Source organism: Drosophila nasuta, chromosome 4 (genome assembly GCF_023558535.2).
Source record: "Drosophila nasuta strain 15112-1781.00 chromosome 4, ASM2355853v1, whole genome shotgun sequence".
Lineage (NCBI taxonomy): Eukaryota > Metazoa > Arthropoda > Insecta > Diptera > Drosophilidae > Drosophila > Drosophila nasuta.
Window position 1 is genome coordinate 821,143 of NC_083458.1, and position 21,778 is coordinate 842,920.

Consider the following 21,778-nt stretch of genomic DNA (forward strand, 5'->3'; position numbering starts at 1 on the left):
AAAGAGATAGTTGTCAGCTTTCATAATGCCCTAATAATTATTAACCGATTAACTAATATTTTAGAGTTATTTCGATCACTCGCCTCCACTGGTTTAACGTATTCAATCCTAGTGTTTATGGAAATACAGTTTTAAAGTCGCGTGAAAATATTTTTGTGAAAATGTTACTGTCTATCCAACTGGTTTCAATCAGATTTAATTACTGATTTTAATTAAACATCGTAAAATTTCGTATGCACGACTTGGTTTCTCGTTTATAAAAAAGAAGTGGTTCACATACAAAAGCAAAGTACGATCTCTCCAGAGTCATGGCTGAGTCTGGTATTGATCTGGGCTTCGATTTAGAATTTGATTTAAATCTAAATTTGCTGCACGATAGCGATTCAAACATGGATTTTTTGCCCAACGTAATGGTAGCTGGCAGTACGGATAATGTGGAGTTCTACGAATTGAAGTCGACGCGTTCATTGCGCACTGACGAAATGTAAGTAGATATACATAGATGTACATATGTATGTGCATACATAATTAATAGCTCTACATATACAGATATGCAATATCTGCAATTCTAATTGCCATACAGACATACATAATTGTATAAAATTGGCTGTTTTTTTTTTAAATTATTTGGAAGGTTTTTATTATCTTATCGTCAATCGCGGGGATTTATGTATTTGTAGAAGTATGAATGTATGCTTACATACATAAGTGTATATCAATACACACACTTGTATAAATATATGTATATGTTGTATATATGTATAAATATATAAGCAAAAATGTATAGTCACATATTTAAATAAATTTTTACAAACATATACATATGTAAGTGTGTATATTTTATTGAAGCTAACTACTATCAAATAATTTTACAATTTGGTGTGATCAAACTTAATCACCTTATATAGTATATGCATACAATATATACATATGTCCATAAGTAGGTACATATGTATGTACATATGGATGTATCAAATACATATGTTAAGGGCGCGCACCAAATGTTTAACGCTGGAGATTTTATTATTGAAGATCACCATGGTGTTGCTATTCGGCATAATGTGCTAAACAAATTTGCACATCAAATATACATATGTATTTACAATTGTATTTATGTATGGATATCAGAATTTACTTTGGTTTGTTTTTCTCTTGTTATCAAATTGTTATACCAAAAAACTTAACTAGAGTTAATAAAACTTTTAATAATGTTAATTTATTATTTAATTTTGATTAAAGCAATTGTTTTAGATTTTAAAATAATAAATAAGTACTTATATTTTTTGTTTGTTCTAAAAACGTTAAATAAAAATTGTATCACCAAATCGGACTGGTAGTATGTTTCTTAAATATCAAGAGAGGTGTTGAATCATACATTTAAGGTAGTTGGAGAAGGAATTTTGGGAAACACGAAAGGGACTATGTGAACAAGTATATTTAAAGCAGTATTGACCCACCGTAGCCTTTTTTTGTCATATAAAATTATTTCTTAAATAACTTTTACAATTTTTTTCGGATAACAATCTTAAATACTGTTATTATTGTATGTATGCAATCGTGATATGGCTATATCGACTCAGCTATTAACGATGATCTAGAATAACTGTACTTTATGAGGTCGGAGGTGTTTTGATGTTTTCTTTAGAAAGTTAAATGTACTCTAAACTACATTATGTTTCTATAAAATACAAATACATTTTACAATTTGTTTTTGGTTTCTAAACCATGGCCACAGTGCACAGTGGTTCCATTTATAAGAACATAACAAGTAATGTTATTTTTGGATTTTATAAAAAAATGGTTTGCGCTGCCCACTCACAGTGACAGTTCGCGAAAGTGTTAAAGTATTAAAAATTCGAAATCGCAGAAAAGTTCAAAAGAGAATAAAGTGACTAAAACGTTATCTTCCGTTGAAATTTAAATAATTTTGTTTTATTTTATAAAATCAATCAAAGAATTAGGTTACGCAGCTACAAATCATAAATGCGATCAATTTGTCGGATTAGCTAAATTCAGAATAAAAAGATTTCTTGTTTGCTTTGTAAAAAATAATGGTCGATGTAATTATTTTCAGGTGGCAATCGTGAATATGAGTTATTTATAAATAATACGCATGCGCGTACAATAGCCAGATTTGTATTTATAAGCTTCTAGATGTATGTATATGCAACATTGTGCATATGCTACGAATGATATAGGTGATCGTGGAAAACAGGGTCCTCAAAAATAAATTATATTACAAAGTTAAAACCAATTTCTACACAATTTCTTGGTCACAGTTTTTCTTAATGTTTTGAAAGTTTTACTTTCTATTCAACGTTAAGACTTGATTCGTTAATTGGGATATGAATATATCAATTTAATAAACACCCATTTTATTGGATTGTTGTATTCAGTATATATAGAAAATTCAATATATAACTGTACTCTCATAGAAATATAAGTTTTTCCGCATTTGACTAGCAATGCAAGATCAAGGCCTTTGTAGTTGGATTTAAACGTTAAAGAACTAAAACTGATATATTTCCAAATGAGTTCTAAAGTTTAGTATTTAAACATGTTTTCTTATTGGGGAAAAAAAACGAAAAAGTGCGAAGAAATGCATACTAAAGACCCAGATTCAAATGCTATATTTATTGAACAATCGGTTAATGTTAAGGATCTTTGTGAAGGAGCGGAACAAAATCCAATACAAAGTGTAAATGCTAAATCATTGTCACCGTCTTCAGACGATCGGCTTGCAGAATTTCAAGAATTTTTAAGACGTGTCCAAACACTGCAGATGTCATCATGTCACCCAACCCAAAATCAAGAACTGTCTGAAAAGAATTCTTTAGGAATCCCGACAATCGAAGTCGGTGTAGAGCCATCATCATTAATGGAGTTTGACGAAAGCAATACTGTTCCACTAATCAGCAATACAGATACTAAGCGAAGTGTTCCAAAAACAACGAATATTCGTGTTACTGTTGGTATAGATAAGGATTTGGAAATGATTCTCGAAATGGATCCAAGTATTGTAGACTTGGGTGATGAAATAGTTGGAGTTAGAGAAACCACAGATACCCGAGTTGTCGGATTGCCACCACTAACGGGTGGGTAGGTATTCATTGATGCAATTTTTTTTTATATAATATGAACTCTTATATATTTTATACTACATTAATGTAATTAGTATTTTAATTGTGGCCACTTTTAATTTTATACTTATAGACCAACTTTTAAAACCGCAACGCCCACGTCTCGTACTCAACTTAAACTGCAGCTCCAACGCGAACAACAGCAAGAACAGCAGATGTTAATGCATCAACAGCAGGATGCAGTAATCCAAAACAACGCGCTCCAAAGTATGGCCAACGATTGTATGGAATCTGAAGTTATTGATAGCACTGGCACCAGTGCAAGTGGCAGTGGATCATCAAGCTTTGAACAATCACAATTAAATCATAAAGATCGATTACCTGTCTCCAGTCCAGTTACTCTCAAAGTGCCTTTGCAAAGCATTGGTGTTGATGTTCCTCCTCAAGTGCTACAGGCAATTATTCTTTAATATATATGTTATTAAACTGTAGAAACGTTACTAACTTATAAGCATCAATATCCGCCACGATATATTCCGTCTGACTATATGAAACACTGTATCTCGGAGACTGAGATATAGAGCTAAATTTGTTCGACAACATTTGTAATGCTTACACGCAGATCAAATTTGTTTTAAATTTTTGGTCTGGTCTGCCAATCTGGTTTATTTTGTACTATATAGAATATTTTGAATGGAGTAGATAGATATATCAAATATAGCCTTCAATATTTTTTTCGGTATATTAATTTGAAAAAATTTTAGGCAATAATACAAAAAGATATTTTCTATTTAAAAAACAAAGGAATAACCAAACAGTTAATATGTTATAGATTTAACAAAATTAATATTAATATTGAATATTTTTACAGGTTAGTACTGTGCTTGAGAATCCAACTAGGTACCATGTCATTCAAAAACAAAAAAATCAAGTGAGGCAATATCTTAGCGAATCGTTCAAACCATCGGCGTGGAGTTGCCAACATTTTGAAGTAAGTCAGTCTTTTATTACCTTATAGCTTAGAGTATATATGTATATTTACTATAATTATTGCAATTTATTATAGAATAAATTAGAAAATACTTCTGCGTCGACTGGGAATCTACAATGCACCTCGATGGTTAATAAAAATGAACGACCAAATAGCTTTGGAGGTGACGCTGTTTTGCGCAAATCGATGCACTCAGACTCGGACTCCATTCAATTGTCCCCCTTCGTTGGCACTACTAGTAGTAGCTGTACCAGCAACGGCAACTGCAATTCCAGTTTCTTTGGCACCGCTAGCACCATGGACTACCAAAGTTCACCCTTAAATGGTGGAGGAGCTGTTTCTTCGGGCAAAACGAATTTAACAATTAACCGAACTTGTGGCCTAGTTAATTCAATTCGCATATCGAACATTCCGGGAGTGAATACACCGAGTCCTCTGCAATCTACATCGGCCCCAATGTCCCCAAGTCTAAGCTCAGTCGCAACAAGTGCTTCAGAGGTAAGCGATGCAAGTGATTTCGTTTCAGCCAAATTTATTTTAATATTAATTTTGCATAAAACATTGCATACATACATATGGTATAGAATATTTGGCTTCGTGTCGGTAGAAAATGTTTGCGACGCACAGAAAAAGCAGATTTGTAGAATTTGTAGCGATCGTTTGTTAAATAACTAGAAACAAGTAAGAAAGTTTCAGCCATGTTTGCTCGACTGTGAGATAATAAGACTATATAATACCAAATTAATATACTGCAAAAATACTATATGCAAAAAATCTTGGTATATTAAAAATGCTGCGAAAATTAGTAAACTGTAAGGAGAGCTCAAAAGAATTAAAAAAAATTTAAAATCTACCATTGTTTAATCTTACCGAGCTCCGGCAAAGGATGTCACGACACTACCCTTTTTCGCTTTTAGTCTAATGCTCTCTGCAGAATGTGCAGGTAGTCCTTGATCTTAATTTTGTTTAAAAAACAAACAGTTATTTATTTTCAGTTCGCATTAAGGCTCACTGAAAAAATTAATAATTATTATAATATGGCTTCTTCTGCTGTTGAAGTTGCTGGTGGCGTTGTTGCGCTGTCGCTGCTGCTGTCGGATGTAGCCGATGCAGTTTTCGCGTTGGGTGACCAAGACCTGATCTCACGGTTGAGCGGTTTGTAAGGCGCTAACCGTTCTCATGAGGTTGGTTCTGTTGAGGAAGGGCACATGGAGTATTCATGAGCAGGTGCGTCTGATATGTGCCCATTGTTCCCGTTATGTCTTATGCTAACTCAGGGCGCGCGTTGGTTGTGGTGCATGGCACTAACAATGCATTAGCTATGAGTCTTGGTAATATGTAGCCTTGACTTTGGCCATTGCATTTTGTTCCGATATTTGATACTTCTCTGGCTTTTTTTTGTAATTTTGGGATAGATTTCAGCTTCCAATATTGCCATTATTATGAGTGTTAGCACTAGGTAATTTTCTCTTACTCTTTTATATTGAAGACGTGGATTTCCCTAAATGTGCCGACTTGTATTGTTGCGATTCCTGTCTGTGAGAATTAGTTGAAAATGAGTAGTAGCCAAACCGTAACAAGTGGCAAAAAGAATTTGGATAATATTTCTTCATAGTCTTTCTTAAGATATCTTACGGTTTCTGTTAAGATAGAATGTAATTGTTATAGAAATGAATTGTATATGGAGGGGACGTGTAGGCGGTTATATTATATTAGGTTGCTTTTCTATTATGAATTTTATTAAGTATGAACTTATAGCTTTTTATACCCGCTACCCATAGGGTAGAAGGGTATTATAACATTGTGCCGGAAGGAAATGTATGTAACAGGTAGAATAAGGCATCTCCGACCCTATAAAGTATATATATTCTTGATCAGCGTCAACAGTCGAGACGATCTAGCCATATCCGCATGAATACCTAGATCTCAGGGACTATAAGAGATAGAGCTATCATTTTTTTTCGACAGCATTTATGTTTGCACGCAAATCAACAAAAATTGAATAACAAGCGTAATTTTAAAGCTCGCGAATTTTGGTATATATGTCGGCACATTGACACTATCGTAGGTACGTATCTGCACATTGACACTGCGTAATTGTAGGTGCGTATCGGCACATTGGCACAGCTTAGTTGTAAGTGTGTATCGACACATTGACTAACACTGCGTAGTTGTGAGCATGCACGTCAATATGACATCATCCTTTATCCTGTGATTTGTTGTCGCTTTGAGAAGTAGCGTTATTGCCGAGTGTGGTTCGATGCCTCAGACGTAGACAGTAAAATGATCGAGTGAGCAGTGTGCTCATGCATTCGCCTATGAAAGCACCGGAGCGCACTTTGCTATAATGAATGAACAGACTTCGACATTATAAATAGGAGCTGGCCCCAACACTAGATGGACCATGGAATTTCAGAATAAAATCCCAATTGAACTTGTGCGAGCCATAAAATCATGTGTACCTAATGTAGGACGAAAACAAATCTACCCAAATTCAACTCAAACAATCCAGGCGCCAACGCATCATCGTGGTGTACTACTGTTGAAATAATTTTATAAGAAAATGCATTGAATGCATTATGGCTTTGGGTTCAGCTTTGGAGGGAAGCGCTTCGCAATGACATTCGCAAGTGTGCTACGCTGATATTACAACATGTGTTGAGTTTAAAGAAATGTTTATACAGTGCTTCGACACTATAGAAACACCAGCCGCTATGTTTCTTAATATGCTATCAAATTGACCGACTGATGGCGAGAGGCAGTTCATGCAAGTCGCATGGTTACCGAACTAACAACGAAAGGGCGCCAAATGGAAAATGAAGAGATCTGCGACCCTTGCAAGCTTTGACAACCGATTGCAGGGTTTAAGTTTTACATCATCATTTACATTACAGTCCGAATTAAAAGCGTTCACTTTTATTAAAAGGAAAAGCGGCGCTATGGAGCTGCAGATATAGTGTCATTTTTGCAGAAAATTGGGCCATAAAATGTTTGAATGTAGATTCAGGAAACAACAGAATAAATTTGCGACTGACAAAACACGACATGGCAAACACGATGGTCATCATCATGAAAAATCAAATGTAACTTGCGGAGAATTGGGTCACATATCTACCAAATCTACAAGTAAGGAAGTTGATAAGAGCAAGGCATTCAACCGGGAAAAGCCAGTGGAGCAGTGCAGCGTTGCAGAACTTAAGGAATGCCTGAACTACAAAAACTAAATTTTTGAAATCACCTTTGGATCTGGATCGGAATGCTCGTGATTGGCTTATTTCGCAGTCATTCATAGTAAAAGTTCTAGAAGGTGACAGGTACATTTTCACTCTCCATACCAATGCCAAACTTTCTTTTTCCGTTTGCGAATAACGTTTCTCATCATCAGAAAGGCGCTTACTTGCAAACGATAGGTTTTAGGTGGGACCGGCTGCCTTGTACGGGGCAAAGCATAGACCAGTGGAGGTCCGTAGCTGTACCGGTGGAGCGTATCTTCGTCTCAGAAGTCGCACAGTATGGATGCATTTTTGGCAAAAGCCAGCAGCATCCTAGGAGGTAGCCATGAAACGTCACGAATATTGTTGTGGCACGGCGAATTGAAGTATTTCAGCCGGAGTCGGGATAACGCTGGGCATCTACAGAGAAGATGCTCAAGTGTTTCCTTAACCTCGAGCTCGTTGGATTTCCTGCACTGATCACTGTTCGTGATACCCAGCTTTACAGCATGGACAGCTGACTGACAGTGACTAGTTAAAATGCCTAGCATTAGCCTACAGTCTTTCATTGAAAGCTGCATGACGAATTTGGTTAGGTTTTTGTTAGTAGAAGCACGCATCAGCCTTGCAGTTTTGCACGAGTTGGCATTGCGCCAGCTCGCGTCCCACTGAAGTCTAGAGCGCACCTCAATTTCCCTACCTAGAGTTCGCAGGGATATCGGAACATTGCACATATTACCTACATCAATCCCAACTCCCTCTTTGGCGAGAGTGTCTGCGATCTCGTTGCCATCGATGCCCTGGTGGTTTGGGATCCAATAGATACGCACGACCGCAGATGCGTTGAGCGACTCTATTGCTCTTCTGCTATCCAGGACAACGTTGGACTTGATCACATCAGAGTGCATTGATCTTATTGCAGCCTGGCTGTTAACAAATATATTAAATGAGTAGTGATTGCGCTGTAAACCCTGAGTCAAAGGGCGACCTGACCTTCGCAAAGGAGTCGATAGCCCAAATTATTTTATTGTCTGTAATTAGACCGGCAGGGGGTCTCATAACTGGGAGACTAGGAAAGAGCTGCCAGTCACTGTTCTCTATTCCAATATATTTTGGGAAATGAGCTGAGAGCAATGCTTCAAGAGTTTCAGCACTGCTCTCCGTCCACACTCCATCGCCCGACTTGAGCAGACTAGGACGGGAAGCCTGCTTGGACAGCAGCTTCTTCAGTCTGGAGGTGTCTTTAATATTGTCCAGGTCTGAGCAAAAGGTTATCCATGAAAACTTTTTAGATGATCTGATCATCTTCCTGTAGGACTTCAGGAGAGACCTATACTCGTCCCAGACATATACGTTGTCCGCCTTCTTAGCAAGTTGAATCATGCTAGTAAGCTCCCCACATAGCGATGAGAGATCTGGGTTCCACCAGGCTTCGATCTTCTCGTCGGTCTTGAGAGCCTACAGGATTGGCGAAACGCGGAAAGTAGTCCTTCTGAGAGGACTTTAACAGTTGTTTCTAGGTCCTGTACCGAGTAGATGGTGCACGGCGGACTAAGAGACTTTGAAACAAGGCTGGAAAATTTCGCCCAGTTCGTTTTACGGGGATTTCAAACGGCTCAGCCGCAGGTACCCTGTTTAATGGAATGGTAAACTGAATGTACTTATGATCAGAGAAGGAGGGAATCCAGGACTCTCCACTCTTCTACATTAGTGCACTCAGTCGCAATAGTTAAGTCCAGCACGTTACGAGAGGAAGGACCTACATAGGTAGATTTCTCACCTCTGTTGGCCAGTCTAAGCTTGTAATTTAGGATAAAATCAAGAACTGACTCACCCCTTTCGTTTATGTCGGGACTTCCCCAAACGCTATGGTGTCCGTTGGCGTTGGCGTCCGTTCCGATTATTAATTGTTTGTTGGAGCAGACCATGTCCACCAGTCTCTGCAGCTCTTCAGGTGGAGCCGGTACGTCGTGGGCCATGTATCAGGATGCCAGCAGCATACATCCTTAAATCAAAGCCGCGTAGGCGGACAAGCTGAGGTGCAGGGTGGCGTCGGTCACGCTCTCAAGACCGAGATCCGCCTCAACCGCCCCTGACCTCAGCGTGTGGGTTTCCTGGTCGTTGGGATGACGTTTTTTGAGGCGAAGGTACACGCTCCCTAAGCCCCACGCCATCTTCCCATTGCGCTTATACAGCAGATCCTCGGCCTTCTTATTGATCTGAATGATCACGTGCTGCCCACCACAGGGTAAAGGTTCATCAACCTTCAGCACGGACCAATAACTCGTCGGAATGCCCGGGTTCTGCTTTTTAGGCAGCTGAAGCGCCCGCTCGCCCTGCACAACTATGGGGAACAGGACTTTCGCCTTCGGCATGGACGGAATATTATTTCTGTCCACCACATCCAGCTTGGCCGCCTCCCACAGTCCGTCCGTGAGACTCCAATTTGTAATTTGTCGAATGCTTGCTGTTCTAGTTGGTTTCACACAAATTTGTTTTCCTTCTTCAAAGTAACATTTACCATCTCCACCATTTTATCGAGTTCCTCCAATGAACTCCCGAAGACAATTACATCATCAATATAATTAAATGCATTCGGGCATTTTGCTAAGTGTTCCTCCTCAGTTTTTGAAATATCTCAGGTGCTGAGCTAACATCGCAGAGTAGAAGCATGTATCTATGTATATAGACCTTGTGTAATATAAATGTAGTAATTTCTTGACTACTTGGATGCAACTCGATTTGTTGATAAGCACTCTTCAAATCCAGTCGAGAAAAATACTTAGCGTCCTTAAGCTTCGTTAAAAACGACTCGAATGTTGGTAATGGCTAATTTTCCCTTTGTATTGCTCCCATCACCTTTGAATGCGATAACTATTGAAGAAATCTATTCACTCGGTCCATGTACTGACTGTAGTTAAATCCGATTCTAGCTCTTCTTTTACCTTGTCCTCAATGCCAGCTGGGGTGCGTCGCATTGGTTATAATACTTGGATATGGAATCGATGAATTGGTAAACCAGCAACTCGGCAAGAAATGACTTCACCCATCTCACTATCATTCGCAACTCAGAAACGGATTGTTACATTTTTAAGCGCGACTCACTGCTCGGACCGGTGCTTCATCTACATAGCGTCGCTTTGTATCTCCTTGCTCCTTGATTGCGTCTGCTTGCTCACCTGTTCTTCAAGTAGACAAGTAGATACAAGGACTGCTCAGTTCACACCAACTTTTTCTTCAGCTGAGCCGATGCCCAAGAATCAATTAGTTTATTCTTTAAACAGATCTCCTATATTTCTGTTTTTGAAGTATCAAAATTACACTTCCTTACCTGCTGACGCAATCGCATAAGAAATTTGGTAAAACATTCTCCATCCCACGGAGTCATGCCATGGTAAAAATGTCGCTCAAATACCAAATTGCGTATGGGCGAAAAATATTCATTTCATTTTTCCACCAAAGGTGTGGGCATTTGATTATGTGACCTTAATGAAGAAGAATGAATAATAAAGATTATGAATAATATAAAAAAATATAAAATAACGTTTAAATAAATTAAGATAAGCAAATTGGCTTTTGTTAAGAAACTATTTAATATTCAGACTGTAATAAAGAAAAAGAGAAATTCTAATAGTGTTATTTTCTACACGAGGTCGTTTCTTTGTGCTGTGATTGGTTGTCTGTTATTGTTATTCGATTTTTGTTGGCTTGCGGGGGCGGAAGTGGAGACTATGTTTGCACGCAGATCAAGTTTGTTTAAAATTTATGCCACGCCCACTTCAACCCCCCGAAAATAAACAAAAAACGAATTTTCGCGAATATTGGTAAATACTGACTATAGTCTTCGTGATTTCTGAAAATTTGGTTTTTAATGCATTTGTAATGTAATTTGCGTTTCGGAGACATGTAAGAGTTATTTTTGAGCTATAGAGCAGCCTTTAAAGATGACTTTTTAGTCTTCCAGGTTAACTATATCACCTTAAGCAGGCTAAAAATTGTTGTAGCTTACGAATTTGACAGACGAAGTTATTATATTTTGGTGATATTTTAATATTTACATTTTTTTCATGAAGACATCCTTTATCCCAATGATAGTTTTTATTTATTTTATGTAATTTGGTTGCTTGGATTTTTGTTATTTCTTAGTTGAATATATTTTAATTAGTATGAATGCATAAAGTCCATGTTTTTATACCTACCCGCTACCCATAGGGTAGAAGAGTATTATAACTTTGTGCCGGCAGGAAATGTATGTAACAGGTAGAAGGAGGCATCTCCGACCCTATAAAGTATATATATTTTTGATCAGCGTCAACAGCCGAGACGATATAGCCATGTCCGTCTGTCCGTATGAAACACTGGATCTCAGAGACTATAAGAGATAGAGCTATAATTTTTTTTCGACAGCATTTGTTATGTTCGCACGCAGATCAAGTTTGTTTCAAATTTTTGCCACGCCCACTTCCGCCACCGCAAATCAAAAAAATCGAATAACAAGCCTAATTTTAAAGCTAGAGTTGCTATATATACAATACTTAATATAGTATTTATGATTCCTGAAAATTTGGTTGCGATCTGATAAAAATTGTGGAAGTTATTAAAGAAATACTTTTGTAATTGCAAAAACGCCTACTTACTAGGGGTCTGAGTTGCTTTGGTCGACAATCTGATATTGTGCCGTCTATGGTATATTTTGAATGGTGGACTATATCGATATACCAAACATACCATTTGGTATATTTTTTTAGTATTTTTAAGTATTTTCGGTATATTTTGAAAATGATACCGCAATATTTTGCCTTTATTAAAAGTGGGTAGCGGGTATCTCGCAGTCGAGCACACTCGACTGTAACTTTCTTACTTGTTTAGTTTCGAAACTGAAAATGACGAGAATTTTGTGAATTAAAAATAAATTAAAGTTTTAATACGCTAGAGGAAAACTAAAGTATACAAAATTAAGTTTTGAAACATTTTCTACCGTAAGCATTAGTTTTTAAGTAAACCAAACAAGGAAAAATTGTTGCTATTCTTGATTTCGTAACGGTATTTAAAAAAAGTTTTACATTTGATTACTTAAAGTAACAATGTAGTAAAAATTATTAAAATTTATATCTTTTGCTTTCAGCTGCCCTCATTTGATAGCGACGTAAGTGCATTTGAAAATCTTTAATAGCCATAAAATAAAATAACGTTTACGAACATTCTTTTTTGAGAATGCTGAACTGTCAGGATTTTTATAAATTTCTTAGCTGTACCCATAGGGTAAAGGGTATTATAACCTTGTGAATATACGAAATGTATTTAACAGCCAGAAGGAGGCATATCTGGCCTCATAGAGTATATATATTCTTGATCCGCATGAAAAGCTGAGACGATATAGCCATGTTCGTTTGTCCGTCCGTCTGTCCATATGAGCACCTTGATCTCAAACACTATATGATATAGAGATATAATTTTTTTCGACAGCATTTCTTTTTTTTGCTGGCAGATCAAATACCCATAGGGTAGAAGGGTGTTATAACTTTGTGCCGGCAGAAAATATATGTAACAGGTAGAATGAGGCATCTCCGACCCTATAATCATTCTGGATCAGCATCAACAGCCAAGACGATCACGCCATGTTCGTTTGAAACACTGTATCTCAGAGACTATGAGAAATAGAGCTATATTTTTTCGACAGCATTAGATATGCACTCAGATCAAGTTTGTTTAAAATTGTCGAATGTCAAGCAAAGCTTAACGTCATCAGCTAACAAAACTACATGAAATTCTCTAAAACAGGGAAGATAATTTTGAACAAAGTGAACAATAGAAGACTCAAATGAGGAAGCCGTAAAAGAATAAGTTTATACAGCAAGAGATAATGATGCACCGAGTCAAAAGCCTTACTAAAATCGATGTAAATAACATGAGTTTGCAGTTTATTCCATATTCCTTTAACTACAATAGATGAGAGCTCTAATAAGTTAGAGCAGCTACGATTTTTTCAAATGCCTTCGGAATCGCAAACAACTTAGGTAAACCGCGGTACTTTGGAAGATTGGATTTATTCTCTTTCGCCCGTCTTGAGCAGACTGCTTGGACAGCAGCTTCCTCAGTATGGAGGTTCCTTTAATGTTGTCCAGGATTGAGCAGAAGGCTCGCCATTAGGAACTTTTAGATGACCGAATCATCATCTTGCAGGTCTGCAGAAGAAACTTATACTTGTCCCAGACATAGACGTTATCCGCCTAAGTAAGTTGAAACATGCTAGTAAGCTCACCACGAAGCGATAAGAGATCTGGATTTCACCAGGGTTGCTTTGATCTTCTCGTCGGTCTAGAGAGCCTCCAGGATTGGCGAAACGCGGAAATTAGCCGTGCTGAGAGGACGTTTACAGATGTTTCAAAGTCCTGTACCGAGTTGATTGTATTCGGCGGACTTAGAGAGTTAGTGACAAGTCTGGAGAGCTTTAGCCAGTTGGTGTTACGGGGGCTTAAAAAAGAATAAAAAGAATTTTAAACTGAATGTACTTATGGTCAGAGAAGGAGAGTCTAATCAGGACTCTCCACTCTCCTACATGGATGCATTCAGTGGCGAGTTAGGTCTTGCACGTTTCTTAAGTTGGGAATTATATATGTAGATTCCCTACCTCTGTTGGCTAGCCTCAGTTTATAGTTTAGGATGAAATCAAATACTGACTCACCCCTTTCATTAACGTCAGTACTTCCCCACACGCTATGGTGAGCGTTGGCGTCCGTACCGATTATTAGTTATTTATTGGAGAAGCAGACCATGCCCACCAAACACAACAACTCTTCCAGTGGAGCGGGTCCGTCGTGGGCCATGTAGCAGGATCCTAGGATCCTTCACAGCTCTCCAGTACCATCACGGTTAAAGCGTCAGTGCTAAAATTAGGTAGTATATAAGCTTGTAACCCCTTCCGTAGTCGGGACGTATAGGTTGTAGTTAGGCAACTTCAGCCTGGCGAAGGTGTTGCCCTACACTATCCATGGTTCCTAGTCCAAAACCGTGGACGCGTCCGCTCCTACCGCCTCCGTCGCGTCCTTGTCAGTCAGATGAAGTTCTTTGAGGGAAAGGTACACACTCTCGAAGACCCATGCCATCTTCCCGTTGCGCTTGTATAGCAAATCCTCTCGAAGGATTATGTACGGCTATAGGGAACAGGACCTATGCCTTCGGCATGGGCGGAATGTTATTACTGTCCACCACGTCCTACTTGGCCCAATCCCATAAGACGTCCAGTTTGGGGACGATCGCTTTCAGCCAAAGCAACGATTGGTCCATGAATATCAGGATATTGACACCATTCATCCAGCTGGTATCTTCAAATGTAGGTATTGGGCAGTTTGGGGCATTCTCCATCCTGACAAACAGTGCGCCGACCAGCTTACTGTGGGTCAACCGCCACCGTTAAGCAGGCATTTCCCCATCAGGGTCCCTCCTGTCGCAGTTTCAGCAACCGTTGCTCTCCCTCTTTGTCTGTTGCTGTCCGTTCTGTTCTTGTTGTTGGTAGAGCCAGGTACTCGCTGATTTTGCTTACCGGATTCCCTTGCTTGGGACTCTCAGCAGGCCGTTGGCGCTTGCTTGCCATGGACATCACCTTCGAGTTGGCAGGACCGGTGGAACCGGACTGAACCTCATTGTCGTTGGCTCAGGCGAGCTTCTCCTTGTTCTGGGCACACAAGTTAGCCACGTCACTGAGCCTCACAACAGCGGAGTGACTACTGGTGTAACGCAGAGAGGATCTCTCGCCCCCGTGCCCGTGCCCGCCGATAGTACCAGACACGCCTTCCACCGACGATTGGGCTCACATCCCCGACAGAGTTGAATGATTTTTATGCTCCATTCAGAGACATTTTGTCTGATTTTGTTCTTGGGTTAGCGTTTTCAGTCTGACCGCCAGACACCTCATACCATGGATTGTGCTTCTTGTTCCCAGGCCGACAAGTGCCCGAAAGACAAGGACCAAAGCCCTCAGCTTGGATCGGCAGTACCTGAAACGTCGGCGCATAGTAGAGTTCTGCTACCCGATGACAGTAAAGTTATGCAGATCCCACCCAGCCAGCACCCTCGGGAAGTGTTCAGTGGTGAATTTGGCCAGCCTAGCTAACAAAAAAATACCAAGAGAAAAAGTGTTAAATACTGTGTCAGCGTTGAGTGCGCAAGAAGTAACGGAGAGCGCAAAAGTAAAAAATACAAAAACAAAGTCCAGTAGCAACGATAACAAATGTTGTTTTGCAAGCAGAGCACACAAAATTTGACCACCAATTCGTTGTTATATTTTTATATTAAGTTTCTTAAAGACGAAGTTTTGGTATGAAGAAAAACATGTCTGACTGCAATTTCAAGAGCGATCGAATGTATACTTATACCATATTCCCTACCCTGTCTGCTCATTGGTTTAAACTCTGTATCTTAGTGACTATAAGAGGATAAGAGAACAATCTTGCTCGTGCATGCTTAGGCAGATCAATTTTTTTTTTCAGATTTTGTACTCACCTTTTGTAAATAAATTTAAAAAAAATATATATGAATATATATACACTTGGCCCTCGCTTAACATGGACTCTTTTTTTAGCACGAACTCGGTCTTACACGGTTACACAATTTGCTGCCATCTCCCTTTTAACCCGCTAAATACCTCGTTCTTACACGACTTTTTGATAAGGAGCCACAAAAATGTGAAAACATGCTGAAACAAATTGGCTTAGACTATAAATGAAACCAAATGCATTTAAAATTTGAAAAATAATAGAAACATATGATCTCCTTATTTTTTAACATTTTTAAGTTTCAATAAAGTTTAACCTGTTAATTAATTATATGAAGCAACTTTTTTAATTCAATACCAACTTTTAATTTTGAAAATATAATATAATAAAATAAATATACATTTATTAAAGGCTTTTGGTTAATTTTTGGTTAAAATGTATGTATTTTTAATAAAAACAGACCAAATTTGAACAATAAAAAAATTTTGTTGCTACCAATTTTCAATTTTGCGAACGTAACCCCTTATTTTGTACTGAATCCATGTTTCGCTTATTACTATTTCGCTTAACACTAGGATTTCTAGGAACATAACCCCCGTGTTAAGCCAGGGCCAAGTGTATATATTTATATTCATAGTATTAATGATTCGATTGTTGCTTTTCTATTATTTTATATATAGGCAGAGGATCTCTTTGACGACATTCTGCAAAACGATTCTTTCAATTTTGATAAAAATTTTAGTTCGGAGTTATCAATTAAACAGGAGCCACAAAATTTGACAGACGCCGAAATCAACGCGTTGGCTAAGGATCGGCAGAAAAAAGATAATCATAATATGAGTGAGTAAATTAATTTGAAAACGTCCCCAATCAGGGGTACCACAGAGAACACTTCAACTCGAATTTCTCTTGTAGATGCCACAGACCCGTTTTTCAGTGGATTCAAAAACATTGACTATTTTGTCAGTGCTTTTGCTAAAATCAGTAATGAAACCTGACTTTTACGAAAAAATGTCATTGATTCAGAAGTGTTCAATTGATTAAACTGTGTTTAAATATTAATATATTCTGTGGAGTAAATTAAAATTTTTGTAAATCCCTAGTAACATCACTTAAGTCGCGACTTCAGTGTTCTGACGATGATTTTGATTACCAATGATGCCTTTTTTTTTTAAATCCGAATTCGGAACACAAGTGTTTGGAAAAAAATCTTTTGAAAAAAGTTATGGAACATTTTATTAAAAATAAGTAACGAAACATTTATTTTATTTAAAATAGATTGTGCAATTTGACAAAACATTTGCAGCAATTTGCAATTTGACAAAACATTTGCAGCAATTGTTGTTTAGATTATGTGATCATTTTGTATATTTTATGAAGGGGAAAACATTGCACACCTCAACAATCTGATTCCTCAACTTCATGAAAAGCACACTGACATCTGTATCTTTACAAAATATTTACACCAGCCATTGATAATTGTCGTAAAGGGATTTTTGATTATGCAATGTGACAGTTTTTGAAACTCAGATCACAAAGGTTTTGTAGCGTGGCAAACATTCTTCAGTAATTTTACGTTTGGTTATTTCCCTAGTGAAATCACTAGTGATTTCTGTGGCACCCCCTGAGTATGTATTTATATTTAAACTGAAATTCATATTTGTATTCTCTATACAACAAGTCGAACGACGGCGTCGCTTTAACATAAATGATAGGATCAAAGAGCTAGGCACACTACTGCCCAAGGGCAGTGAAGCTTTCTACGAAGTTGTACGTGATATTCGTCCAAATAAGGGTACGATTCTAAAATCCTCTGTCGATTACATCAAATGCTTAAAGCACGAAGTATCCCGTTTAAGACAAAATGAATCCAGACAACGCCAAATGGAACTTCAAAACCGAAAACTTACTTCACGCATACGGGTAATTTTATAGTAATTCAATTACCTCTATAATTCATTTTTAAAAAAATATTTCATTCGAAGGAATTGGAAATGCAGGCCAAATCCCATGGCATCCCTATGTCTGAATACAATCTGACATCAGCATCGGCGCCAACATCATCAGCCATCTCCATGGCGTATCTTAAGGGCTCGCGCTCCATTCCTTCACCCTTGTCAACTTCCATGTTGCAAAACCGCCACTCCACTGCTGGTCAAATGGAGGAAGTCATCGAGAGTACGGTATGTTTCTTAGTTGTTAACAAAAAAAAGGAAATTATAACATTTTTATTTATACTGAAAATGCGGCTTCCCTCCAAAGCAGCCGACGGACGTCGTCGCGAGGCTAGCGACAAGATAGATTCGGCAATGCAAAAAATAATACAACGTGAATAGAAGATAGGAAATAGGAAATAGTAAAGTAATGTAAATTTGAAATGAATACAAAAAGGTTACAATATTTGCAAATTAAATACTTACCTTAATATGCGCGCGTTAATATTAAAGTTTTTAATAAGGAATCTAAAAATAATGTTTGATATATAAAAAGCAGATTGTTTTTGATTACTTGTTAGTTTAGAGAGGAGACTACACATAATGATTCACGAGTTGAGTCCCAAGAGTTAAAAGTTGACTTTTTGCCTTTTTATACTCGCTAGCCATAGGGTGGAAGGGTATTATAACTTTGTGCCGGCAGGAATTGTATGTAACAGGTAGAAGGAGTCATCTCCGACCCTATAACGTATATATTCTTGATCAGCATCAACAGCCGAGACGATCTAGCCATGTCGGTCTGTCCGTATGAAACACTGGATCTCAGAGACTATAAGAGATAGAGCTATCATTTTTCGAGAGCATTTGTTATGTTTGCACGCAGATCAAGTTTGTTTCAAATTTTTGACACGTCCACTTCCCCCGCGAATTAATAAAATCGAATAACAAGCGTGATTTTAAAGCTACAGCTGGTGTATTCGATAATAACAATAGTAATTATGATACCTGAAAATTTGGCTGCGATCAGATAAAAATAGTGGAAGTTATAAAGAAATACTTTTGTATGAGCAAAAACGCTAACTTACTGGGGGTCTTACTGCTGGGCTGACAATCTGGTATATTGTGCCGTCTATGGTATATTTTGAATGTGGTACTATATCGAAATACAAAATAATACCATATATATATATATGTATATTTTCTTAACTTATTAAATTTCCTATTCTAAAAGTCTTATTGACATGACTCAAGTCCAGTTGTTTTGGAAATGAGATCAGCCGTAAACACACAGCTTAATTACAATGTACAGATTGATACAAAGCCAACAAACATTGATGAATTGAGATGCAGTGATCTGTTGTTGGCAATTTTTCAGCAAACAATTTTTTATTTACAGTAAAAAAAAATTTAATATGGTAAAAAATTTCCATACCAATTACTACACATATTAATATTACCATCTCTCGTTCTGTTTATGAGTACATGATCTCAGCGACAATTAAAGCTACGACTACCGACGATATGTCTAATTGTTTTAGATTTTTGTCACGATTGTTATAAATGTTAGAGTCTCGACTTTTGCCATAACAAAAACAATAGTTTTAATAATCATCAAAAAAAAGGTAAAACTCTTTAAGGAAAATTTTTTCGCATACTGATACAAGGTCATATTTTGGTGATCGAAATTTTAAATGTTAACGTATCTCGTTGTAAAAATTTTGGAATTGTTTTTTATAATTTAGTTATATTTTATAGATTAAAGATCTTTAGACAAATAACAGTAACAGACATCCATAACGAAGCCAATTATTAGGTTCACAATACTACAAGAGAGTAAATGCATAACAAATTATCTTTAACCAAAAAAAGCTGCGAGTTAATAATAATAATGGTTAATAATAACATGTAATAATACAAATTTGCCTATATTTTTACAGATTCCATTAATTAGTAACGATCGTAACATGGGCTTAAATCAAATTGATGAGCTGATGATGGAAGATTGTAAACATCCTGTACAGGGAGGAGATCCAATGCTCTCCTCTCATAGCAGTCATTTGCTATCGTCACCGCATTCCCCTATTTCAACACAGTTGCAACAGTGTTGCAATAGCTTTGGAGCGAAGACAACAGCTATTCAGCAGCTTAGTTGTGAACAATTGAATGATGGAGTGCAATTTGACGGTGTTGAAAAACACTCTAGTCATCAATCAAGGCGAGGAGAGCACCAGCGTCTACACCATCATCACAGCGAGCATAATGGTGCTCCATTTAATATGCTCAATGAGTGTGATTCTTCTGGTGGACACGACCCGTTACTTTCATCATCGCAACGGTCGCATGGTGGAGGGGTGGATGATGACGAGCAGCAGGTGGACTTAGCAGGCTCAATAATGAATGGTTCACTATCTTCATTGGTGGATGAGTCAACCCACAGCGAGCCCATGCTCTTAACGCCAGATACGTTAGATATTGACCACATCGGTGAATAGGAAGCTGCCAAATCATTATAATTTGAACTAAAACAAATGCGAACTAGTTTAGTATTATATCACTTGCATCCTAGAGTGTTGCATGAATTAGGTGTATATATTGGCATAAGTATTATGAAAACATATTATGTTTTATCTTTTGTATTACCTATATGATGTTACTTCACAAAGACAAGAGAGATCACATTTCAAATCAATTAATCAATCATACAAGTGTATTTACAAGCCCATACTATTGCATTCCAATATTAAATCAAAATAGCCAGATATAATTTATAAATATGCTTGTCATTAAATATATATTCATGTAAATATATATTTATATATATATACATATATATTTTGTTGCAATATTTAATTTAAATCTATGTTAAAGATATTAGATGTTGCAGTCCTCAAAGCCACCAATGTAATAAATACACTGTTTTGTTTTTTTTTTCTTTTTAGTGAAAAGTCATACATTTGTTAAGCAACCAATGCTACGTATATTTTTTTACTGTTTTTTATGCGTAGTTGGATACTGTTGATTGTTAAAAGAAAATAAAATGTTAGCCAATTTATGCGATTAATTTTTTTTTATTAATTGGGACTAAAGGCAGAATCATTAAAATATTGAATCAAATGCATCTTTTGAAATATTTCCTGAATTCACTAGATCCTCAAATGTATCGTCGGAATCTGGTTTTCCTCACATTTTCGTGATATATGCACTAGAGATTTTTATACAAGATTGTATTTTTTCATCGTGCAAATAGGCTAAGTTTTTAAAAATGTCTCTACCTGTCCTAAACCGCTCATTAAAGTTAAAAAGAACGTTAGTTCCAAAAAGACATGTCAACTCACATCAAAAATATAATAAATAAAACCAACAAGTCGAGCACACTGTAAGATAGCCGTTACCCATATTTATTAAAAGAAAAACAGTTCGACCTAATTCTTAAAAAATACTAAAATATATCGATGACCATAGAGTACATTTGACCTACAATCCTGTTGATCCACCGCAAAAAATAAGAAACGGTTAGTTTTGACTGAGGTGGCTCCAATGAAAAACAGGTGCCCAGAGTGTAAACAAACTTTAATCACTATTTTATTATGCCCTTTTTCCACAGACACTTAGTTTTTATACCCGCTACCCATAGGGCAGGAAATGTATGTAACAGGTAGAAGGAGGGACATCAGCTCTATAAAGTATATATATTCTTGATCAGCGTCAACACCCGAAATGATCTAGCCATGTTCGTACGTCCGTATGAAACACTGGATCTCAGAGACTATAAGAGATAGAGATATTTTTATTGACAGCATTTTGACTCGCCCACTTCCGTCCTACAAATCGAATAACTAGCGCAATTTTAAAGTTAAAGCCACGATTTTTGGATGATGCTTTAGATGATGCTTTATATTTAGCTCATTTTTCTATTATTAAAAACATTTCTAATATGCTTTCTGATCGTGATCACTTTATAGTCCTTGGTGATTTTAATATTGCTGGGGTGTCATGGCATTCCGCCAAGAATCTAAATGGACTTTGCCACTCTGTATCCCATGTTTTTATTGATAGTCTCTTCGGG

The 21,778-nt window shown here is 37.2% G+C and overlaps 1 protein-coding gene across 6 annotated transcripts; it reads left to right on the forward strand.

Annotated features, from left to right (window-relative positions):
• Window positions 1–18: 18 nt before the first annotated feature.
• LOC132794927 (microphthalmia-associated transcription factor) lies at window positions 19–20,767 on the forward strand. 6 transcript variants are annotated; one of them, XM_060805240.1, is made up of 9 exons: window positions 19–484; window positions 3,214–3,535; window positions 3,952–4,071; window positions 4,147–4,569; window positions 12,409–12,429; window positions 16,459–16,618; window positions 17,460–17,701; window positions 17,764–17,961; window positions 19,650–20,765. In XM_060805240.1, exons 1-9 carry the CDS (start codon window positions 309–311, stop codon window positions 20,202–20,204), a joined length of 2,217 nt encoding a protein of 738 aa, XP_060661223.1. In that variant the 5' UTR covers window positions 19–308; the 3' UTR covers window positions 20,205–20,765. The 6 variants fall into 6 exon arrangements, with proteins under 6 accessions (XP_060661223.1, XP_060661225.1, XP_060661224.1 ...); XM_060805236.1 differs by lacking the exon at window positions 19–484 and adding an exon at window positions 2,477–3,099 and having other exon boundaries at window positions 19,650–20,767; XM_060805237.1 differs by lacking the exons at window positions 19–484; window positions 12,409–12,429 and adding an exon at window positions 2,475–3,099 and having other exon boundaries at window positions 19,650–20,767.
• The last annotated feature ends 1,011 nt before the right edge of the window (window positions 20,768–21,778 follow it).

Excerpts from the sequence above, each read along its gene's own strand:
- LOC132794927 (XM_060805236.1), top strand. The coding sequence starts at position 2,558 with ATGTTTTCTTATTGGGGAAAAAAAACGAAAAAGTGCGAAGAAATGCAT. Across the intron at positions 4,570-12,408 it reads TCGCAACAAGTGCTTCAGAG|CTGCCCTCATTTGATAGCGA; the intron begins GTAAGCGATGCA and ends TTTTGCTTTCAG. Across the intron at positions 17,962-19,649 it reads AGGAAGTCATCGAGAGTACG|ATTCCATTAATTAGTAACGA; the intron begins GTATGTTTCTTA and ends ATATTTTTACAG.